This window comes from Anthonomus grandis, chromosome 22 (genome assembly GCF_022605725.1).
Source record: "Anthonomus grandis grandis chromosome 22, icAntGran1.3, whole genome shotgun sequence".
Classification (NCBI taxonomy): Eukaryota; Metazoa; Arthropoda; class Insecta; order Coleoptera; family Curculionidae; genus Anthonomus; species Anthonomus grandis.
Window position 1 is genome coordinate 22,296,278 of NC_065567.1, and position 26,317 is coordinate 22,322,594.

Here is a 26,317-nt window from a genome sequence, read left to right on the forward strand (position 1 = left end):
AGAGATATATAAATAAGAATTCGACTTTTTCACCTTTTTCCATATCATCGTTTCATTTCCCAAATAGTATTTAGTTGGACTGAAAATAGTATTTTTCTGACGTAGAGTGTCTAATTATACCCGAAAAACATCACTTTATTCCTATCCTCTTCTAATTTTTAAACTGAGATAGATATATATAAATGAGAATTCGACTTTTTCACCTTTATCTATATAATCGTTTCATTTTCTTAATAGTGTTTGAATCGACTAAAATAGTATTATTCTAGCGTAAAGTGTTTAATTATACTCGAAAAAGATCAATTTATCCCCATCCTCTTCTACTTTTTAAACTGAGATGGGAATATTTAAATGAGAATTCGACTTTTCCACCTTTTTCTATATCATCGTTTAATTTACTTAATAGTATTTGGATTGACTGAAAATAGTGTCTTTCTGGTGTAAAGTATCTGATTATACTTGAAAAACATCAATTTATTATTATTCTTTTTTTATTTTTAAACTGAGATAGGGATATATAAATGAAAATTCGACTTTTTCACCTTTTTCTATATCATCGTTTCATTTCCTAAATAGTGTTTGGATTGACTGAAAATAGTGTTTTTCTAGCATAAAGTGTTTAATTATACTCGAAAAATATCAATTTATTCTTATCCTCTTCTAATTTTTAGACTGAGATAGGTATATATAAATGAGAATTCGACTTTTTCACTTTTTTCTATATCATCGTTTCATTTTCTTAATAGTGTTTGGATTCACTGGAAGTACTGTTTTTCCAGCGTAAAGTGTTTAATTATACTCGAAAAACATCAATTTATTCCCATCCTCTTCTAATTTTTAAAGTGAGATAGGAATATTTAAATGAGAATTCGACTTTTTCATCTTTTTCCATATCATCGTTTCATTTCTTAAATAGTATTTGGTTGGACTGAAAATAGTGTTTTTCTATCGTAAAGTGTATAATTATATTCGAAAAACATCACTTTATTCCTATCCTCTTCTAATTTTAAACCGAGATAGGGATATATAAATGAAAATTCGATTTTTTCACCTTCTTCTACATCATCGTTTCATTTTCTTAATAGTGTTTGAATCGATTGAAAATAGTGTTTTTCTGACGTAAAGTGTTTAATTATACTGGAAAACATTCATTCATTCAACATACATTCCCATAAAAAATTTACTCCTCAATCAACCTAAATGTGCCTATACTACTTAATTTTTTGCTGCAGTTTAATTATTCATTTACTTCAATTAGATTTTTAGTTTTATCATTCTAAATATTTTTTTTTCTATAGTTACGAAGCGCTTTATTATGTTTATTACTCTGTAATCTGAACTTCTATGCCACTGTCTAGTTTTTTTAGAACTTATATTTTTGTTACATTGTGCTTATTGGTTGATCAATAGCAAGTACAAAAATAATAATCGAAAGCTAAGAATGCGATAAAAAAGCGAGAAATAAGGAATGCCGCATAAAACTCGTGTTTCCAGAGTGGGTAGTAACTTGTTTCAATTTTCCCTTTGACTTTCATAAGGTATTTCATTAAAATCCTCAACAAAGATCTAAAAAATGTCCTCTTTTCCCACTAAAGCAGTTGCTTTATTTAGAACCAGGGAGAGGCCAAATACAAAAACTCATTCGAGAAAATACTTTTTTTTAATTTTTCCACTCCGCTTTGCCATTTATTATTAGAAGGGGAGTGTTTTTCAGATTCAGCAGCTCCGTATGTGTGATGGTGAATATTTACGAGTTGAGAAAATATATTGTCTCCAAATTTCTGAGCAACGAATTAGGGAAGTAGCTCTACGCTCTGTCTAATGTATTTTGGTATAAGCGCCTGAATAATTTACCATTCGTTTATTGTTTTTCCCGTTTCTCTCCTTTTATTTCACTTGACAAAACACTGATAACGTTTAAGAAGTTAATAGACCCAAAAAGGGAACATTAATTTACTGAAACATTTTTATTTCTATTTTTTTAGTTCTCCGCAACATATTCAGAACAAGAGTTCGCTATATTAAAAAAAACATCAAGTTTAATTGTTGATTTATCTGGCTCAAGTGCATTGTAAAATATTTAAACTTGCACCATAATGTATTTAAAAATATTCTTACCCTCGGCCCTTTATAATCGCGTTTAGTCTCTAAATCCAAAGAGCTTAAAGTTCACAGTTAGTTTTACAACTTTTTATCTACTGTGCTTAAACATCGTTTCTAGCAGCTTTGGGGAACATTAAACACGTATGCTACATAAATTATTCGGATTCTTTTTATTTATATTGAAAAGTTTAACGAACTAATTTTGTAAGTTTAACGCGGAATCGTTTATTTCAAATTTTTTTTTTTAAAGTAACTTTAAATAACGTCTTGAGTACGGTCCTGTCGCATTATAATGCTAACAGACCAACAACACACATGCGTTAAACCATAGAGCCGGCGCGCGCAGCTTATTTATGGGAATATAACGGTAATACGAACAGAATCGTAGTAGGAAAAGTCGTGAGTTTTCGGATCGATTAAAAAAATTATTGGTCTATTTCAATGATATCTAGTTTGAAAAATGGTAAAAAAGAACAATACATATATAGGCAAGATCTATATATTTTTACGTAAGGGAAGAAGATATTTGTCGAAAATTATATTAATATTTATGAAAAATCCCTTAATTTGTCCTGCAGTAAATGTGTCTCTTTCGTCACTAATACATCTAAAAAAAAAAATTTTATTAGTAACTCTTAAATTTAATAAAAAATGAAAATGCACCTTAATTAAATTAAATATAGTCCGTGTGGTAAAAACAATAAATTGCAGCCCAAAAATCTGTTTATTCAACACGAAGATTTATTAACTGATATTATATTTAACAAAGTAATTTAAAATCAGACAATGTCCATAAATAACAGCGAACCAAATTTAATATGTTAAAATAAACGAGATAATATAAAATTACGAAATGTATCCAACAAACCTGGCTTACAAAATCAAAATAAATGGATACTGTCATATAATAAACGAACACCGGAAAATAATAGTTGGTAAATTGTCTATAAACTGGAAACATTTATGCGCTTTTAGACAGTTACCCGACTAGATTGCCAACAATAAATTATACGCTTTAAATAAATATGGAACAATTAAACATAATAATTAAGGATACGTTCAAATGCGGTTCTCGAGCAAGCCATACAGCGTTACGATTGTTTGCCCAGCTGTTGGCTCAGCTACTGAAAGCTAGCACTGCGTTACCATCTTGTTTAATTTTTGATTAAACGTACTTTGAACCTTTAGGCTAATAATAACTTTGATCTTTTCCCAAGAAGGCAACTTGTACTACAAAGGTCTGTTAACTTTGTGAACGTGGTTTTTAAGTAATTTTTCAAGATTAGTTTTGCTTACTATGGATGGTCATTTAAGCAGATTCTTCAGTAATGTAGGTACTGAGCGTTATCACTATCAGAGTGAGACATAAATTTAGAAATTAAATTTGTATTAATTATACATGAGAAAGAGAGGCTGACTTCTAATAAACACCCCTCTATATAATTTTAATGATTATTGAGAAATTTGGTGGTTATGGAGTTATGATGAGAAAATGAGTTTTTGTTCAAAATCATTGTCTCGATATACAGAGAGTCCCATAAATAATAGTAAATACTTAATCAGGAAATTCCTTTTAAAAAAAATTAGAATAAGTTAAATTTTCCTAGTCTGAAATTCAAAGACAACCCAGTATTTTTTATTTTTTTTAATGACAAGGGCTGTCACAACGTTATGATTTATATGTTATCTATAACTGAATTATTTACGACAAGCTAATAACTAAGTATATATTTTATTTCTTTTTTTCTTGCAAATTTGCTCAACATAATTTCTAAATTTGTTTATATCATCTTGCTGGTTCAAATTTCGTACCAAGGCAAGAAGAAGAAATATTGAGGTGAAAGGATTGACTTAAATAGAGTAAAATAGAGGATTTCAGAGTACCTTTCCAGATAATCTGGTATACCGGATTATCTGGAAATGCAAGGAGGAGATATGTTTTGAAGAAAATTTCGATGGAATGCGTAAGATCTATGATATTTTAATCAACCAGGACAAAAACTAGAATATTAATTACAAAAAAAAGTCGTTATTGCTGAACAAATACTTTATTTATATCGGTGATTTTATTTTAATGAATAGATAAGCCAATAATGGAAAAATCATTAACATGACTAAAAAGTGACTGGAGTAGCAATTTGCAGCTCAATTTCAAACCATATAATGTCAACATCATTTAGATATATGCACCAAGGGGTGATTCTTGTTGAAGCATTTTTCCAAACATCTACAACACGTTGTAAATCTGTCAAAAAAAGTCAGAAATCACTATTAATATGGGTGATTTTAATAAAGAGATTGAGCATTCCAGTTCTGTCAACAAATGTGGTTTGTTTCAACAATATTTCCGTTAATAGATATAGAAATTGCATTAAATCGGCTTGATCTGGAACGCCACAAGATAAACCGTGAAATAAGAATAAAATGGCTAAAGAAAATTAGCTTAACGAACAATTTCATGAAATCGACGATCTGAAGACTAAATTTTCTTTCTAAAAAAATTAAAGTTTTCGAATTTTACACAAAATCTTACTGGGTACATACAAATAGTAAGAGTGGGGACAGTTACTTCTACTGAACGCTTTCTTTTTAAAAAGCCTTTGTGGGAGTGGAACCTTAGGGTTCTGCTTTTGGACCAGTTCATTCAGAAAGAAAAAAAATTGTGCGATTATGGTAATATTTTATTTCTTTCAGGTAAATGAAGGAATTTATCGAACAGACAAGATTTTCCTGATTTTTTTTATTTGCTAAATATCAAAGAATAAACTTGAGTATTCCAGTCATATTTCTCCATATATTTTGCAACTCTCTGCAGGAAAAAAGTTAAGTTATTTCTCCTAAATAGTAAGACAATTTTTGTCAAATATCTTCTCCCCTTAGCTAAAAATAGTTTCATTTTTAACATTAAATATTTTAATTTTTCCTACTACGGTTCTGTCCACATTACCGTTATACTTCTATAATCGAGCTGCGCGCGCTGGCTCTATGGCTTATGTGCATTGCTGGTTTGTTAGTATTATAATGATACAGGCCCGCACTTAAGAAATTATTTAAAGTTAATTCTGAATAAAAACTTCTGTTGAAATTAACGATTCCACGTTAAACTTCATTAAAATGTTTAATATAAATAAAAAGGGCAGAGGGTAACAATATTTTTAAATAAATTATGGTGCAGTTTAAAAGTGATCGAAGAAATATAAGAAAAGTAAAAGAGGCGAATCATTCTTCATTATATAAATGCGAGCATACATCGGCTTAAACAAAGGAATTTTTGACTGACTAAAACATCGAATTAATGGTACAGTCCTGATTTGGCACCCGCATATTGTTCCCGCATATCAAAAATAAATTCGGTTCTCAACGATTTTCGATACTCCAAGGTTAATGGTTTTAAAACGCATCTTTTGGAGTTTCCTCAATTGGAGTGGAAAAATTGCTTCGAAAATTGGTTGAAACGTGTACAAACGTGAATTGATCATCATGGAGAGTATTTTAAAAAACAATAAAACTAATTTTGATTGTAAATATTTGTACTTTCATTATTAGGCTATTAGCGAAATATAAATAGGAACCTTTGTACGTTTACTAGTCTCCAAGGAATAACAGCAATTAATCACAGAGTTCAAAAATGTATCCACTTAATAATTAAATAAGGGACTTTTGAAAAAGTTGATGATAGGCGTCAAAAGAAGAAAGGAAACGAGTTTTTAAATTTTTGGTTTTATTTTCCCAAAATTTTGCATCATGATTAGAAGGAAAGGACCAATGAGAGGATCTATTAGAGGAGGTAAAGGAGGCTAAACCTCCTCATAAATTTATAAGATTCATTATCATTCCTAATATACCTCAGTGGCGTGTAACATCCTTATTTCCTTCTTTTTTCCCCTGCTACAAAAAAGTAAGATGGATATATGACATTTTTAGATCAGACATTTGACATTTTAAACCAAGTACAACCCACTCTAACCCAAAAATAAGTGGCCTCCCGTGTTAACAAAACCACGATTCCCCAATGCTTTGACTCTTAAAAAAAATACATATATACTCAAATAGCCTTTCTCGCAATTCAACTAAATACAGCGCATGTCTCGCTTTAAATCCAAATGATTTAATTCTTTCGCACCGATTGTAAGACTATTAGGGTTTAATATTGATTGACGAACATTAAAGTCTTTTCCACGTCCTATCAGATCGACCTTTGTCGGGTTTCAGTCACTTTATTCACTTTGAGAGAAAAATGCCAGGGAAATTGAATTAATTGTTGCTAAAGACCCAACTGAAGCAGATAAAGGCATCGATCTATTTAATCTTATTGCGGATTGGTTTTGAGTACTTTTGCCTGCATTTAATTGATTCCCCGGTGGGATCTGGCAACTATATCGCGAGGGAAAGGAAATTCTCAGTGAGTATTTATATATGGTCAGAAAATTTACCTTTTAGAACATGTAATTGAGTTTTTGCTCTGTTTTTCTGTTTGCCTAATAGATACATGGAGGTTTGTTCATTTATAAAAAAATCTGAAGTAAAATTAATTACTATATAATAAAAAAGTGGCAAAAAATTATGATTAATTTAATGGCGTTTTATACTTGCAGACCATCCAACAGTTATAAATATAATTATTAATTTTAATTTAAAATAGGGATTTACATTTCGATGGAAAATATTTTTGAATGTATTTAAACAAAACCGTATGTTTTATCATTTAATTTTAAATTAGAATCCAGACTGTATAAATGTAATTTTGCCAATGCCAATAACGTTTCGGTTTGAGTGTTCTTGTAACCGGAATAAAGTAATTAGGGGAGGTTGCCGCGGTCGAAAATTGCAAATTTATTACTTATATTAAATTTCGGTTATTAAATATAATATTAAAGTACGGTAGGTAAACTACACGCTGTAACTAAAAATATAGTTAAGTTTTACATTTATTTAAGGTATACGAGAGCTTTATACATTTTGTTACATGAAATTATACTAAAAAAGCATAACTTTTGTGCATCTTGCTTCAAGTTCGTTATAAAACTGGTGTTGTTTTACAGTTCTATATAACTAAACGTATTTTAAAAGTATTTTTATATAAAATGTTTAAAAGTTCAATATTCCAACCACGTAGACCTTTTAATAATTTAAAACGTTCAGATTTGCGCCGGGCTTTATCTCTCGGTCTTTCATCATATTTTACCACTGATGTATAAATAGATTAATAAAAGAAAACGAGAATATATCCGCATTAGGACCGTGATAAAGAGACTCTTTGATATTTCATATTTACCGTGCCGGATACAAATTAGCTCTTTAGGGGTGCGATATTTTTCTTACCAGATGTGTGATGTCGATATGCCGAAACTGCTTTTTATTTAGGCCTCGAATATGCCTCAAAAAAAAAAAGAGCGACCCTAAAATTTGATAGGCACTTATCGAAGATGGAGGAACACGAATTTATTTTTGATACGTATAAGTAAAATTTCAACGGGGGTCGTGGCAAGTCGGTTTTTAAAATTGTTGGAAATATTTCCCGCGGGTTATTGGGAACGCAACAACATTTTTATTTATGATTTTCGAGTCTAGTGCAGAAGTTTTCTAAAATTGATAAAGCGTTTTGTATCGACATTTATCATGCGAAGTTCAAATGGTTGAATATAACTGTAACATTGGTTTAGTAAGGGATTATTTTATTTGGATTGTATAACTCGCTTTCCACGTCAGTCTGTAAATAGAATATGTAGCACAAATATAATAAATATAACCTTATTGCGATTCATAAAACCTAATTAGATGGATTTTTTTTGGATGATTTTGACCGAGAGTTTTTTTATAAGTCACCGTCGGATGAGAGAATGACCGTAACTAATGCTTTTATCAAATTTAATACCTGTATTTACACTTAAAAATTACGTAGATTTTCGTTCATTAAATCTAGATTGAAATGGCCGAAACTGTTAAAGCTTTAATTATGCACGCGTGGATTAGCTTAGTTTAATGGGTTGGTAATTATTGTGTATGATTTTTAATAATAGTCCTGTATAGTAGGTATTTCTTGCTAATATGTAAAGGGTTCTAAATTTGAGAGTGTGATTTCAGTAAATATAGGAGGAGTGATAATTTTATTCTGTACAAATTAATAGGAATAATTCATGATTCATACTGATTCCGGATAGGTGAATTACTAGTGAGATAATTCATTGTTTTCTTTCAAGGGTAAGATAACAAAAACAAAAATTTTACTGGGTTTTAGATGTTTTTAAAAATGAATTAATTAAATGGAAAAAGGCTATTTTTATTTTTATATCCGCATCTCAGTTTGACAAGAAAATAGTAATAAAATAATATTTATTTGTATTTGAGTAAACTACGTATGAAAAAAAAAATTCCAGACGATCCAGGCAGAAGTGTAGAAAAGAGACGGTTACATACAGGGTTCACAAAAAATGGTTACATAAAAGAGGTTCTTTGTTTTTTTTTTTAATTTACTCACGGCAATTTTATTTTTGGATTAGACATCTTTTGACATCAAAAGTAAAACACTTCGCCAGTTGTATGCTGTAATTGACAATCAAGTTGAAAATCAAATCAGGAAAGTCATAATGAAATAAAACAGGTATTTAGTGTAAAAAATACGTTCTTTCTTTTATTTTATGAAATGTGAATATACAGGGTGTCTGTGTGAATATATTGATGTATAATTACGCTTAAATAATATTTACAACTCTTTACTGCAACATAAATTGATACATTACATTCCACATTCTTAAAATTGATTTTATCAAATGCTGGAAGTGGACGCCATTAACAGCTCTCTAGTACACAAGACGATCGATAAATTCTGGGTGTATATTTTCAACTGTGGTTAGAGAAATATTCTTTGTTACATTATGAATGTGACCTTTGAAGACACCAAGCATGTATGGTTTATCTTTGTACATTTCACTTTTGATATAGCCTGAAAGAATCCAATGGATTAAGGTCGGGTGATCTAGGTGGCCACTATATTGGCCCACGATACCTGTCTACCCGTTTGGGAAAACATTATTTAAGAATCTTCTCACCATCGCAAAGTGGGGAGGCATTTTATCCAGTTGAAACCATAACACTTGGTTTGGCATATCTAAGTTATATTTATCAGGATGCTGTGTTACCTGTGCTGGGATTAAGTCGTCTACAAAAAAGTCATGATAACGCTGCCCCGTCACAGTTCCTTCAATGAAGTATGGTCCTCTGTTATTAATAATCCCTGGTCAAACATTTATCTTTCTTTTCATAGTTCTGAGACAGACCAGTATGGATTTTCGGGTGCTCTGTACCTAAAATTATGCCTATTATATAATGGACTAGTACCATTCAAACAAAAAGTATTCCTTTGAAAAGCATATTAACTGTTTCATGTTCATTAACTGTTACATTTCCTGATGAAAAGTGTAAAAGTATGAAAGAGAGTCAACGCTTTCTGCTCTATACCAAGTGAAACCCAAGTGAAACTCAAATTCGAACTCTGGGTATTTCAAGGTAGTTTGTTAATTATTCCAGGTAGTAAAGTCATTGTCAAAATCTCACAGGCAGTTCAGTTCATTTATTATTATTTCTATGCCGTGGAATTTTTTGAAGTGCCTTGAAATAAATCGATAAATTGAACTAATGTCTGAATATGTCAAGGTAGTTGGAATATGTTTTTCCAGGTAATTACAAACTCTTGTGAGTTGTTCCAGGCAATTCAAATACTTTTCAAATTTTTCTAGGCAGTTGAGTACATTAGTGGGAATTTGCGCACTACCACGGAACTAAACTAACCCAAAAACTGAAATACTTTATCTGAAATACGTTAAAAAATTAGATGAACGACAAAAAAATAAGCATGTAGCTTTCAAATGAAAGAAATTTTAAATATTCTTTAAAAAATATACCTTATTCAGTAACCATCTGGATTAGTTTTAAAAAAAGTTAATAACTGCCTGAAGGAAATAGAGAATTTCCTAAAAAAGTCATATTTGCTGCAATTGCCTTGAATGGGTCTGAAAACCGTCAATTTCAACTGTCTGGAAGAAATATGGAATTTATTTCAACTGCTTAAAAGAGGCAAAATTAGACTCCTTAACTGCCTGGAATATTTTTTTTTATTAACTTAATAACGTACTTTAAACTATTATGGAACGGTAATAAATTAATTCAATTTCCTCGAATCTTCATAAAACTGTTGATGGGAGTCTTGAATTAAATACGTTTTTTGCACCGGTAGCTATCTAGATTCTGGTAGATTTATCTGCTATAATGAGAAATCATACGCAGTTTTTGAGGCAGAATATTCCAGATTGTCTTAGGTTTAGCTTTCAACAAGAAAGCTGGATATAGCTGAGGGATGCTATAGATTCGCTATTAATGGGTCATTTTAAAAAGCTAAAAATATTTTCTTTTTACTATTTGCTTCTTACTATTTGCTCTTCTAATTAAACATTGACAGACATGACAGACAATGAAACAAACATTACTGCACATAATGATGCAGAAGTAGAACCATATAAATTATCAAATATTTTCTCAATAATCCCTGAGTTTGAAGGAGATCAAATTTTTCTGAAAACATTTCTTAACGCTTGTGATTATGCTTATAACATGTCCACTAGAAATCAGAAACATTTATTAGTAATTCAGATAAAAAATAAATTACGCGGAAAAGCAGCGCAGCTAATAATCTCTAGAAATCCTTTGTCACATTTAGAAATAAAACAACTACTTAACTCTTATTTTGGCAATACTAAAGACCTATCCTCGCTTATTTAGGACTTGCAACGCGTTAAACAATTAGCAAACGAATCTCCTTTAATATTCCTAAACCGTGTTCAAACCTTGAATGCAAAAATACATGCAAATATCCAGAAAACTAACATTTTCATTAATAAAAAACAGCACAATAAACCTTAATTAACCTTCCTAAACCAATTTCTAATCAATCAATAAGAAGACCCAATCTTCAAGCAACCAAATGCCATTCATGCGAGCGCATCGGTGATTATGCCAACGAATGTCATTCACAGCAACGATCAAATTATTTCCAAAATGGTAACAACAATTTTCAAAGACCCCTTTTTAATAACAATCAACCTAATCCTAATCAACAAATTAGACCCAATGAACAAAGAGAGTTTATTTATCCTAACTAAACTGATTAAAAAAAAGTATCTTCACAGAATACTGTCCATCTTATCTAAAAGTTTCCAAAGTTAAAGCCTATTTTTAAGAAGGGTTCAAGGTCTGATCGGCAATTATAGGCCCATCTTATTAATTCCCACTCTTGCAAAGATCCATAAGCACATATTAAAAAATTAATTGTTCTGTCGAATTCTTCGGAATAATCACTGAACATTTCTTCTACTGTTGATAATTGAAATGACTGGAAGGATATAAAAGGTTTGAGATGCTGTTAATGGCGGTCACTTTCAGCATCTTCGTTTGAGGTATCAATATGTTTTCATTGGAGAAAAATATAATTTTCAAAAAATTCAAATATTTGTAAAAAATAAAAAGGTATCTCTTAATCATAACAACTGGTAATAAAATGATATTTTTTTATGGTATTTGAGTAAACTAAGTAAGAAAAATACAAGTTCCAGACGATCCAGAGAACGGTATAAAAATGAAATGGTGAGTACAATTTCCATTCTAATATTTTTAGGAACAGGATAACTATAATCTACCTTTCAGGTATGTGAGTAGTAAGTAAGTAAATAAATTACGATTATAAACCTTGTTTGCTCTTCATGCTTGAAAACAAGAACATTTGATACAATTTTAGAGAAATTCTTTAAAAAAGTTCACCGAACACTACTTTCATTGTGCATATTAACTATATTTAAAAAATACCTCTATGTATGGACTATAAATTCGTGATCTGCGGAAAAAAAATACAATAGAAAAGTATGTACGATTGAAAGTAGTTATGAATAGTCTACATTTAAAGTCTACCATATATGGATCGTAGGAGGCATAAGAGCATGAGACGCATTAATTAAAAACTTCAGTACTCAAGGTACACGATATCTAATAGTCTAGATTCTTTTGTATTTCTTCCCCTAGAATTCAATGGTGCAATCAATTTTCTTATTTTATTAAAGTTTAAGCAAACAAATAACAATTATTGCAAATTTTATTGTTACAAAACAGAGTTTTCGGGTTTTTTGCGTTTTTCAACTGTTTTTTCTACATAGGAAGTTTCTTTTTCGTATGGGAGCAATTTAACGAAAATTTAATTTTTTCCGAAAAAATAGAATATCTTGGTAAATTTTCAATATTTTAATTTGAAAAAATTGGAGGTTATTTAGGACACTAAAACAAATGTTTAACAAAAATCGAAAAGTTCTTCTAAAAATTAATAATTCAAAAATGAAAAATCGGTTTTCCCTGTTTTTTTTTGGAAATTTTGAGGTTATGTTGAAAAGTGACTTTTAAAAGTTGCAGACATTTGTATTCTCTACAACTTTTGTATTTAATTTTTTGTTTACGATTTGACGTCAACTTTAAGCGTAAATCGTAATTATACAATTTTTTCACCCTCCTCAAACCCACCTCCTTAAAGCTACTCTGCATAAATTCCTTTTATAAGTATTTTTTCTATGTGTAGTATATGCCCCTCTACTAATTCCAGCTGTTTTTTCTCAATCTAGGTATCAATTTTCCGGTTACAAAAAATTATAAGGGTTGGTCTAATTCGGATATTTATTATTGAAGATTATTCTAACTTCGTTGAGTGGTTTAGTTTGCTCACCACTAGTTGATTTTCTAAGGTTCAATTTAATGCATTGCATTGATTAATACATTGTGTGGATAATTGAAATGACTGGATGGATATAAATGGTTTGAGATGCTGTTAATGGCGGTCACTTTCAGCATCTTAGTCTGAGGTATCAATATTTTTTCATGGGAGAAAAATATAATTTTCAAAAAATTCAAATATTTGTAAAAACTAAAAGGGTATCTCTCAGTCATAAAAACTGGTAATAAAATGATAATTTTTCATTGTATTTGAGTAAAGTAAGTAAGAAAAATACAATTTCCAGACGATCCAGAGAACGGTATAAAAATGAAATGGTGAGTACAATTTCCATTCTAATATTTTTATTGTGCCTTGTGCTTTTACTTAAATATCAAGAATCAACAAATTTTTCCACCCTTTTAGAAAGACGAGGAAAACATGTATAAGAGCTTAGCCTTACAACGTATATATTTAACTTCTTGTTTCTGAGAGTTTCGCCAAATAGCCCAATAACGTCTCGAAATTTAGATTTGGCATTGCCGTCTATTTGCATCGCAGATTTTTACGATCCTCCGTTCCCCGAACCCTTCGTTGTTTGTTACGAATTCATCACATTCGCAAATTAAGGAAATGGATACTTCATGGCTAAAATTTCCCTACTGGAATGCTCGCTTTTATTTCGAATTTTCGTCTGAGAGGCTTTTGAGGTTTAGAGTCACCTAGATTACGAAAAAATCTAATACCCCGGGAGACTGCGTAATAAAAACCTACTTTGCGGCTGCCGAAAAGCATTTATTTATCGACATTTCCAGGAACGCCGTTCGGAAAGGTATAAATCAAGATGCACCTGAAAATAACTGCCACGACTTTTAATAACTAGACTTTCTGAAACTGGGTCGCTTTAAAACGGGTGCCAGCGAACGTTTTTCGCGGTTACAAGCAGCCTTCATATATTTTTTAAAGCCCGTTTACCGCTCGCATTTTACCCGAAAAAAGAAAACTAGACCGGCATTTTCTTACCTTCTCAAAGATTTTCAGTTTCAATTTTTTCCTTCATATTCTCCACATCAAACCACAAGACTTTTACTTGATTTACGTTTACTTTTGAATTATTTCCAAGATAAAGAACAAAACTTAAAAAAATTAAAATATCACAAGACTTGATAATTTCCATTTAAAAATGTCTTGTGTGAAAATCGCATTTAATGTTAATGATATTAATGTATTGATAGTAAAAGTATCTTTGAATAAAGATTTTTCTTTTTATGTTATAGCTGTATATGCTGCACCAACTTGGAAGATGCCTTCTTACATTAAATGTTTCGGTTTCACTTTAGCAAATAAAGCATCAAGAAGAACTACAAAATAATTATAACTTTAAAAGAGGCAATTAATTAAATATTGTTATTATTGACGTTAATACTGCCGTCGAATGTTTTTATGAAAAAATATATAAAATTCTGGACTTGTGTATACCCAATAATAAAGTGAAATTAAAATTAAATAAAAAATGCATACATATCTATCATTCAACGTGTGTTGATTCCAAGTCGTTTTGGAACTTTTCAAATTCCAACAACACAACACGCACGTATCATATCCCCAACTCAATGTATCTTTCTAATGAAGTAATTAATGATGGAAATAAAATTTGTGATGCTTTTGCCAGATACTTTGGTAGTGTTTACTCAAATGATGTGGGTATCAACCCCAATATTCCAGACAATATTAATGCTCATGAAGTGGTTATTAATCAGGTTCAGATGATGATTGCATTGCGATACATAAAAGCAGTTGAATTGGACTCTATATCTTCGTTCTTCCTTAAGGACTTTTTTGATTTTCTTTGTTTTCCTTATTTACCCTATTTAATTTAAGCCTCGAAACTTCCATTTTTCGATCGAAACTACAAAATTATTGGCCAATTGCGATACTCTCTACCCCTGCCAATGTGTTTGACCTGGTTTTATTAAAAATATTAAATAAAGTGAATAATGGCATTTTCGTTTTTCAACATGACTCCCTCAAATCTAAGTCCACTTTAAGTAATTTAGTGAATGCTACCCAAGAGATCTCTGATGCTTTGAATCTTTGAGAACATATAGATTTTACATACACTGACTTTGAAAAAGCTTTCGACAAAGTTTCTACTGGAATATTATTAGGTAGACTAAGATATTAATTTGGATTCCATGAAAATTTAATAGATTTTTTTATGGAATATCTTTGTGACAGGGAGTATTCAGTGAATATTAAAGGATATAAATCTCAGCCCTTTGTTATTTTTATTATTTATAAATATTATTACAAAAGTTTTAAAAAAATCAATAGGTTTATTGTTTGCGGATGACAAGATAATAAATAGCTTTGGTGACTGTTCGGAATTACAAAAATATTTGGATAGTGTCAATCGAGAATAATCGAGTAACAATCGAGTACACTGTAATTTGATAATTGTCTTTTCATATCATAGAAAAAAAAATAGTATCATGTACCCATACAAATAAAGCATCTCAAATGTGCATACTAAAAAGTTCTATAATTCAGCATGTCTGAGGCAGCTGTACTATGCCTACATAAGAAGTTCAGCAGAATATGCATGCATAATTTGGAGCCCATACTATGAATGTTACAAATATGACTACGCTGTAAGTCATAACAAAATGACGCGTTACAAGTTCTTTCGAGAAAACAAATATTACAATAATAATGCCTCTTCAATTGAGTTATATAAATGCTCTTAGTTCCTCTTAGTTTTTACATCCCATATGGAGCCAATAACAATAGACATCTAAAGCCCTCTGTTCAGTATGTGTAAACTCTATAATAAAATGCACGATAACATAGACTTATTTAATGTTACTTTATCCCAACTAAGAAGAATTTTAAGACCAATGTTATTAGTTTAGTACATAGTTCGGTGAAATAATTTAGATTAAGGGTTGCACTTTGTAATACCGGCACTACATCTGAAACTATTAAATAAAACATAAATAGATCCCTAAATAAACTAACAACCACATTTACCATTCATTTTTATCAACCTTATCCAAATCACTTTTACCTAGCTCGTCTAAGTCAGCAATTCTATTTTCCCTTGAATCATTGTGCCAAGAATTATTGTCACCTTTCTTTTTTTTATAATTTTTTAATTTTATCTTCTGGTCTGCTTCTTCTTGTTGTATTCGGACATAAAATTTTGTCAACATCAGCTTTTGTTACTACCTCTGCATCCAAGCACAGATGTTTTTTTTCTTCAAATCAAAGTTATTTTCAGGTTTAGTTGACTTCAATAACAACTCTTTAAATGAAACATCTGAAATCTTCTATAAAACTGCAACGCTTTTACTTTAATGAAGAAATATTTTTTTTTGTTTTAGTACCATTGGCTAAACCAGTATTGAATGCCCACAACCTCTCGTCGACGGCTATTTCGGTCTTTTGGGATCAACCGAAACTGGAGGAACTTCGAGGTGATTTTCATGGATATCGTTTGAGCTGGAAGAGGCTTACGCCAGCACAACTGGCTGCACACGAGAAATTTATTAGGAATATACGGATCACTGTAAGTATTTATATTGTGTTTGATTTTGGATGCTAAAAAACTGCTGCACAGTAGGGTGTTTTAGTATATGAGCAACAACTGTGGAAACTTGATTAAAGTATTTTTTTAAGAGTGAACGGGTTTTTCGTAACTGCTTAAAATTGTTATTTTCTGATTTGGTACTTGCCATTGTATACCGGGAGTATACTTTTATTGCGATCGTTCGTGGTACTGAGGTCTAAAATGGGTTTTAATGTTTAAAAATGGAAAAAAATATTTTATTTTTTATCGCAAAACATCTTAAAATTTATATTTTTTTAACATAGATTATTACATAAGATTAAATTTTATACAATTTTACGAAGATTCTAAATAGTTTATAATATTTAGCGCATACCTTAGAAAATTTTGACTTTTTTCTAATAATACTCCTGGCATGAACTACCGTGGTTATATTAAATTTTTCATCTTTTGAATCAACATAAAATTTTAAAAAATGTAATGCTTCAACTGTTTTTGAGATATTTAAAAATGTTAATTGAAAAAGACTATTATTTTCTCAAACTGGTTTTAAAAAAACTCATCGTGAAATCGTGAAATCCATTTTTCTCTATCTCAAATTGTTTTGGCTCTGTAGCTCCTCAAAATGAAAATTTTCAATTACCAATATCTCAATTACTCATTGGATCAAAGTATATGATGTAACTCATAAAACTTCATAAGATTTTACGAAGAATCTAAATAGCTGATAACATTTAGGGCATACATAGAAAATTATTATTTTTTTCTAATACTTATTTGAGAGGCTAGATATTATTACATTTTTAAATTTTGCATGTAGAAATTTTAAGGATCCCGTAATGGAGTTTGTTCGGTTTGGCTGTCTTAAGTTTTGTCTCTCCTGTCATATCTCATTTTTCTATTACGACCAGGAACAAACTTAATATCGTCATTTTTTTACGTAGTTTGTCCGGCTATATACAAAAAGCATAATTTCATTACGATCGTCAATGATACTTGTGCCTGAGACCAGTTTTAAATTTCCAAAGTTTGTATAAATCCTTTGGACTGTCTACCTGATAAAATCAGTTTCAATTTCTAAATAAAATCTACATTTAGATACAGATATAAGTAAATTAATTAATCATAATAAATAGATTTAAAGTTCTATATATGTCTTCATGGTTATGCTATATGCACTCGGAACTAAATGTTGTTAACTAGTTTCTAGGCTCGAAGTTCCCATCATGGATATAGACAGTTGGTTAACATTACACTTTCACCTTTAATTGTGGTTAGGATTAGAACTTGGTTTAACTACTCTAAGTTAAATTACGTCTTAGGGCCCAGAGCAATAAAGCAATGTTGTCGGGTGTGATTCCTATAGGGTCTCTTGGACTTATCTTATAAATTTAATTGCCACATTGTATACAGACATGAGAATATGCCAATTTTGTTTACTTGTCTTTAGTGAGATAGTTTATCTACAATGTAAGTTTATTGTGGGTGAAGCCGCGGCATAGATTTTCATTAAATTCATTAGACATTATGAGGAATTAGGTTTTACGATCACTTCGTTTAAGGGCTTTTGTTGGTAGCAGATGGCTGAATGAAATTGATCCGTAATATTAAAAAAAGTGGTACATTTACAAAGTGGTCGATGTTTTTATTAGGATCCTTTATTGTCCATCGTATATTAAGGAGTGGAGAATGTGTCGTAATAAATTTAAATATAATAGCTTTTGGCGAGAATCCGTGAGAAATTGGTTGTTAAACCCGCAACTTTGTTGTAAGTTATTGTGATTATAATAGAATTTGTCATATAATTTTTGTAGCTGTCATAAAATTGCGATTTTACTCCGATTGAACTGCACAGAAATATTACAGCAACCGGATATGAAAACGTATAAAATGCGCATATAGAATAGATACATATGAGTCGTAACAATTTTTTAATGTGTATTAAAATTTTTATCGGCTGCAAGAACATTCAAATTTTCTTGCATGGCACAGCATCAACTTTTAAGCTGTTAAATGTGCATAACCCTTAAGGTTATCAGGAATATCTTCTTACACAGCATGACAGAAAATCAATATAATATTAGATTGTAATAAAAGAATAATCATTTAATTATAATAATAAAATCAGACTTATTAAATCATTTTATTGAAAGAGTAATGTCTTAGTAATTAAAATAATTGCTTTAAAAGATCTAAGAGAGATTTTTGATAGGAAAAAAATATGTCTAGAGGAATCAAGGCCTAGATAGTGAAAAATGGAATTAAAATCAGAAAATGTCACTAAAAAAAAATGAAGTAATGAAGAATAATAAGAAAAATAAAAATAATGATAAATTTATATTAAATGGTAAAAAGATTTTTCTTAAACCATAATGCAGTTTTTCACTACTTGGTTTAGCATTTAATATGCATAACTTTAAAGCCTGTCATGAATGTTTTGTTACACAAAATGATAAGTGAAAATTGATTTTGTCAAATAAGAGTGTATATCGATTATAAGAAAACCTTAGCAAAGTAATTCGTTGCAATCTTAGCAACGAATTACGTGAGATGCATCAATAACTACTTACGAAATATATACAATACAGTAATTCAGATAAGAAATGAAAAATTATAATTTTGAAGAAAAAAAGAAGGAAGGTAGTAGGGTGTACAAATATAATCGGCTATATATACAACAGCAAACTTGAGGAAAAAAGTATTATTATTAGAGCCGTAAAAAATTAGTGCATATGTTAGTAATAAACATAACGTTATCTTTTTTTAGGTTTGTAGAATATATAATCAAACAGATTATTCTTGCAACAACATCATTTTAATATATTTCTTAAGGTAATAGGTATAATACGAATGTTGTTTAATAGATTCTAACAAGTTATTCCAACTATTAGAATTGATATTATTATGTGGCCTGAAAATTCTCCAGATTGCATATCCTTACACTTTCCCGTTTTAGGTTTTAATAAAGAAAATGGCGGGAAAACCTTTCAGGCTTTACATTTCCAGATTTTCTTTAAAATGTTCTTATTTCTTTTGGGAAAAAGCCGGTTCCTAATTTTCCAAGACAGTTCAAACAATTTCTTATTTCTTCCAGGCACTTGAAGTCATTATTATTTATTAAAGGCAATTGAATCCACTGCTTTTTTTTTTCAACAAATTGAAACCATTTTCTTACTTCTTCCATGCAATTGAAGCAATTTCTTATTTCTTTCTGGCAATTGAAGTCATGTCTTCATTTTTCTAGGTAATTGAAGTAATTTATTAGTTTTCCTAGTAAGGCATTTCCTAATATTTCAAGCTAATCAAAGTAAGTCCTTATTTCTTCGAAGAAATTAAATCAGTTTCTTTCTTCTTAAGTAAATGTAAGATTAGTGTCCTAATATTTCTAGGCAACTGAAACTATTTTTCAGGCAATTGAAGCAATTTCTTATTTTTCCCGGATTGAAGCAATTTAGCAATGTTCCAGGCCAATCAAAGCAAATTATTATTTCTTTCAGGAAATTGAAGCCATTTTCCAATTTTCCAAGGCAATTGAAGCATAATATCTTAATATTTCTAGACAATTGAAGCAATTTCCTAGTTTTCCCAGGCGGTTATAGTAATTTCTTATTTCTTTCAAGAAGTTGAAGCTACTTTTAATTTCTTTCAAAAAATTGAATTAGCTTCTTATTTTTTCCATTTAATTAAAGCCATTTCGTAATTTTTCCACGCAATTGAGACCATTTTTCACTCATTCATTTTGCCTTCTTTCTGGTAATTGTACTAGTCAGATTTCCCTTGGATCTCGAAGTCTTAATAAAGAAAATCGCCGGAAAACTTTCCACGTTTTACATCTCCAGATCTTCCTTAAAATGTTTACATTTCACTTATAAAACTGAATCTATTTTCTAATATTTCCAAGGCAATTGAAGCAATTTCTTATTTCTTCCGTGCAATTGACGTCATTTCTCAATTTTTCACGGGAATTGAAGTAATGTCTTATTACTTCTAGGCAACTAAAATCATTTTCCAGGCAATTAAAGCAATTTCTTAATTTTTCACGTATTTGATGCCAGTTCCTAATTTTTTTAGGTAACTTTTTCTTCTTTCCTTCTTTCTGGTAATTATACTATCAGATTCAGCTTAAAGTCATAGTAATTGAAATGGCCGGAAAACCTTCCAGGTATTATACCTGCAGGTTTTCCTTAAAATGTTTTTGTTTCTGCCAGGAAATTGGAGTAATTTCTTATTTCTTCCAGATAGTTAAAACAACTTTTAACTTTTTCCATACAATGGAAGCAATGTCTTATCACATCTAGGCAATTGAAGAAATTGCTTATATCTTTCAGGCATTTAGAGCTGTTTCCTAATTTTTTCGGACAATTGAGGCAATTTTTCGCTTCTTTGCTTCGTTCTGACAATTGTACCATTAGATTTCCGTTAAAGCTTGAAGTCTTAGTAGAAAAACGGGCCGAAAAACCTTTTAGGCTTGACACTTTTCCTTAAAATATTTCTATTTTCTATGGGAAATTAAAGCCATTTTTTAACTTTCCAAAGATAGTTGAAATAATTTTTTATTTCTTCCAGGCAGTTATTTGTATTGAAGCAATTTTTTAATTTTCCAAAGCAATCGAAAAAACCTTCTATTTATTATTATTGTTTATTTTATTATTTTTTATATTATTATTTTTTATTTTGTTTGTTTACATTCTGTTGTTGACAAGGACCAAACAGTATGCGTAGAGAGCGTACTGTTCGGTCCTTGTTTAATTACATATATCTAGCAGGCATTTGATGCCATATCCTAATTTTTCCCAATCCTTCTTCCTAACATGTGCGCAATCAGATTTCCCTTAAAGGTCATAGTTTTAGTAAAGAAAATGGATGGAAAACCTTCCAGATTTGACACCTCCAGATTTTTTTTTAAATTTTCTTTCAGGAAATTAAAGTCATTTCCTAATTCTCCAAGGCAATTGAAGCAATTTATTATTTCTTTCAGTCAGTTGAAGGCAAGTTTTTTCAGCTTGCAAAATAAGTAATTCAAAATCAGCCAAATTAGGAGATATTTCAGAATCTGTGTTATGTAGAATATTAGTTCATAATTTTATGTTATCTCTAATCCAAGGCAAAAATAGTAAATTTTTTAAGCTGAACTAATGTAAATTCATCAATTAAAATAGAATAGATGATCGAACACCACGGGAGTTGATTAACAGCCTATTCAAACATTATCATAATTTCTAGATTTATTTATATTAATTTTGATTCGTAAAATTGCATAAATAAGGCAGTGATCACCAATTGCTGCAGAAACGGGAATAGAGTTATTTTTAATAACTTTTAAGTGCTTGTTACTAATTCTTAGGTCTAAAAGAGTATTTGGATTATTATAAAAACTATATTGAGTTGGTTTTGTAATACTTTGTGTAATATTAAATGCATCGGCTAACTGAATACATTTATTTTATATAGTTAATGGCTAAATTCTCAAAAAAGTCTATTAAGCTCGTCTCGTTTTGTATTGGTTTTATTACAATTCTATAATATAGTTTTATCGAAATCAATTTTTTTTCCTCTTTTAAGCAGATTTAGACTTTTCTACTTTAAAACGATACTGTGTAAACCTTTGGCTTGTAACGAGTAAGGGATGTTAATTTAAAAATATGTAGTAACAGAAGTGCGTGGCCAAAGACCATAATTTTTCCTACTGTCAAACTTTTTATTTCTAAAAGCGATTCGCCACGCATAGAAGGTTTTTTCCTTCATCCCTTTTTTTCACAACCCCTGTATATTATATAAAATCATAAATTATGGTGAATGTGAGATAAGAAAATTACGTCATAAATAGCTAATAAATCAAGATATAGACAAGCAGAGGCAGAGAGAGGAATCGAAAAAAAAACAAAAATTATTCGTAAAAACCATTATTTTATTATTAATTAAATTAGTATATTTAATTGTCATAGATAATAAAGAAATTTTCAAATACCAAAGGTTTTATCTTTTGATAATGATAATAATAAATGTTCAATTTGCTCCCGAATGTTCCCTTAACAAGGATCTCTAAGGCGATTTAAGATAATTAGTCCCTAAGCGTAAATCCCACGTAAATTTAAGTGGCTCGTGGGAAGCAGAACTATGCCATCAATTCGCTATGAATAAGAAATCAAAGCTTTTCTACAGGACTCGCCCAATAATTCTAGTCAAGTACCAAAAACTTCAGAATAGGTGATAAAGTGTCTTACCCAAAATCCCGGCGGTGAATTATTATTCGGTCAATTCAATTAACTACGATTATTTGCTCCCGGCATAATCTCAAGACAAAACCTTCATTATATTAACCTAAATCATGTGGATTTTCATTGGACCCGGTCGAGATTCGGATTTGTACATGAAATTCCTTCAATTTTTTCTTTGACGTTGCAATGTTAGTAAGGTCTAGTAATGTCAAAAACATCAAAGTCGCAATTTATGGCACATAACCGTTATAATGGAGACATCAACACAAATGGCTAGTATAAAACGATTGTAAAATATAACCCTGGTTTATTCGCTATTAAATGTATTTTATGATACTTTCATGATTTACAATAGAAGCTCAGTCTCTTTTGATACCGTCATGCCAATTACTTAACTTTTTAAGGATCTAAATCTCAATTTTAAACAAGCCATTTTATTATCCTTTTATGCATAACTTAAATGGATACGTTTTTTTTTAGAACATGGCAATCCCAAATTTGGAACCAAATACAGCGTATGAGGTGGGATTGCGAGTAGAAAATGTGGTGGGGGAAGGACCGCTTTCGTCTCTAGTGGTAGTCACTGAAGAAGGAAGTAAGTATTGTATTTCATTTTAGTTTAAAACACATGAAGTAGAAGCCAGACATGCGCCAACATGCAGCACTCACTGTAGATGCCACTCCGTAGAAAACGCTTGACTTTTGTAAGTAGATTACCAATTTGTATTTGAACCAGATTTCATTGAAGAGATTGGAAATAAGGTTAAGTTGCTTTATCAGGTTATTAGTAGCTGCTTAGTTTTTATTGCTTTTCATTTTGCTTTTTTTGAAATTCTCATTGTTTGTATTATTTTTTTAATTATATTAAAATCCCCTTAAATATTATTTTTTGTTATAAGTTTCTAGGGCTTATAGCTTTTCATAACAGTACTTCTTAACTTTACTTTATTAGAAAGTTTAGACATATAAGTACAAAATACGCAAGAACGAGAAACATAGATTCTGCTTTTATAGAGTTAAAATAAGTATGCAAGAAAAACATAAAAATAATATATTTCTTCTGTTTTCCTAACGCGTTCGTGCTTATCGTGCTTTCTTTTAGCTTTTTATGTATATAGTACAATTTTTACCTTTATATCGCAGTGTAACATTGAAGTAATGGGCTGTTTATATGTATTAGATACCATATCGCCAAAACATATATAAAAACAGGGACTAAAAGATTTCAGTCTTTATGTCGTAATATTCCTAAAAAAAACGAAATAAACAAAGCAGAGGAGCTGAATATAGACCATAATTTTTATATTCCATTTGCATAACTTAAATGGATACCAATAACACTTTATTAGCATTTTCATATAGCGGATTTTATATTTGGTTGTTGTATGAAAGTAATCAAGAATACGTAGATTGTTGGACCTAGAATTTGATTGTTCGAATAATAAACGGATAATAAATAAGACACATATATAAAAAGGCAAACTTAGGTAAATTCAAGGAGGTGAATAATACAGAATATAATGTTTACTTTCATATATACTTATATACATAATAATACTTTACTTTCAGATCCATATAGCGAGTTTAGAATATTGTAACTGAGATTTACACCTAGAAGCAATTTTATATAGGAATTGGGAAATAAGCCTTTATAATAACTTAAGTGAACAATTAATTTCGAATGTGTGAAATATATGAAAATTCTTAGAGGACATAGAAAATTACTCGAAATATCTGAAAAATCTAAAAAATAATGTTGGTAAATGACAAGAATAACGTGACAACATAATTGCAAATATCTTAAAAAAACATAAAATCTATTTTGCAAATTCTAGTTGAGAGATACATAAAAAATGTGAAGACATCAACAAAGATTAATTATAGGAAAAAAGTGAAAAACTTATTGCTAATACTCGAAGCAGTTAAAATGTTATTGCAAGTTCCTTGAATGCCTATAAAATGCCTTGAAATATTCGAAAGACGTCAAAAATTACGTTTATAAAAGACAGGAATAAAGTGTTTTCACTTTATTTAAATTTATGAAATACATTAAAATTTAATTGCAAATATCTAACTAACCTGAAAAATTTGTTGATAAACAAGAATCAAGTGAAAATGTAGTGCAATTGTCAAAAAAAATTTAAGTTTATTGAAAATTGTAGCTGAAATACAAAAAAAGCTTGCTTGAAAGAATGGAAAAACATCAGAAACTTCGTTGAAAATGCCGCGAATGAAGTGAACAATGTATATCAAAGGCAAATAGGCAATAAATAAGTATTTAATTACAATTCCAGGGAAGATATTAGAAAATGTGGAAAACCTGAAAATTATTGCAAAATATGCTAATTATCTGATAAAATTAACTTACTTTAAAAGCCTATGCTTAGACATTTATTATTTTAAAATGTCCGAAAGACCTAGAAGCAAATCTGAAAGTCAAAAAATGACTTAAAAAAGTAAAAAACAATGATATTAATAATTGCTAGAAAAGGGTGAAAATATTATTGCAAATCCTTGAGCAACATAAAAAAATATTCAAAAAGATTGAAGGACGTCAAAAAATACGTTAATAAATGCCAGGAACTAAGTGACAAATACATTTGAAATACCTAAAAGATATAAAAATCTAATGCAAATACCTGGAAACCATCATAATCCTTTTCAATATTGTATTCCTAAATAAATAATAAACATCCTAATTTCAACAAAAAAATTAAGGGAGCGAATAAAGATCATATTTATTATTATTTGCATAACTTAAATGGATACCAATAGCATATCATTGCTATACTCATATAACGAACTTAAATGTTGATTATATGTCTGATAAGTTTTAGAGAGCTGCACAAAACCACTTACGATCCTAAACTTAACTTAAAAAAGATATAAAAGACAAAATAATAAAGTGACAAACTGTTCCTCATAATTTAGAAACGAAAACAGCATTCTGGCATCTCCTGGTTGGTTGTCACGTTGAAAAAACATCAGTTAATTAAACACGGATGTTCGAAATGTGGTTAAGGGTAATGAATGGTTGGAAAATTGACACCATAACGCCCTCATCGACCCGAGTACCGTACCTTGATTAATGGACCGGCTGCATTAGTCTACAAAACAGAGCAGTAAATTTTATTGGTCTGGATAATAAAACAATCTTCATGATTTACATTTCTAAATTACGGAGCGCCTGGATGGGAACATTATTTAGGCAAGCGGTTTAGCAATCCGATATTAAGATGAATCTTAGTAACGTGCGATTATACGATCATATTTAAATGTGATGCTGTTAAAGACGTTGGGTTCATACCAGGGGAGTCCAGATGTAATAAATGGACCATTCCTGTAAGTTATCCAAACTATACCCATCCATTTATTAGGTCATTGGACGTATATCGCATAATTATAGAAAATTGAAGTGAGTAATTTTGACTAGTTGACTTTGAGTTAGTTGTGCTTTAAGCAGTTCCTGTTTTTAAAAATTTCGGTTTACTTAAAATCGCTTTGTTCAGCTGTCACTAATATGGCTTATTTAGTATGTAGCTATTAAAATGGCTGGGTTTAAATGTGATTCCAGCCAAAAAACCTTATTGGAAAATAATGAATATAAAGTTCGCTGTAGTGGTCAATGTCGCCGAAATGTGCAAAAAAGATGTTTTATTTATATATTCATAACAAAATAGCACAGCT

General features: G+C 30.1%; 1 protein-coding gene across 1 annotated transcript in view; it reads left to right on the forward strand.

Annotated features, from left to right (window-relative positions):
- Nucleotides 1-26,317, forward strand: part of LOC126748168 (tyrosine-protein phosphatase 99A-like) — a 286,407-nt gene that overhangs the window by 200,397 nt on the left and 59,693 nt on the right. Inside the window, exons 6-7 of the mRNA XM_050457205.1 lie at nt 16,228-16,412; nt 23,111-23,225. Of these exons, the coding sequence (XP_050313162.1) occupies nt 16,228-16,412; nt 23,111-23,225 (300 nt within the window). The remainder of the gene's footprint in view (nt 1-16,227; nt 16,413-23,110; nt 23,226-26,317) is intronic.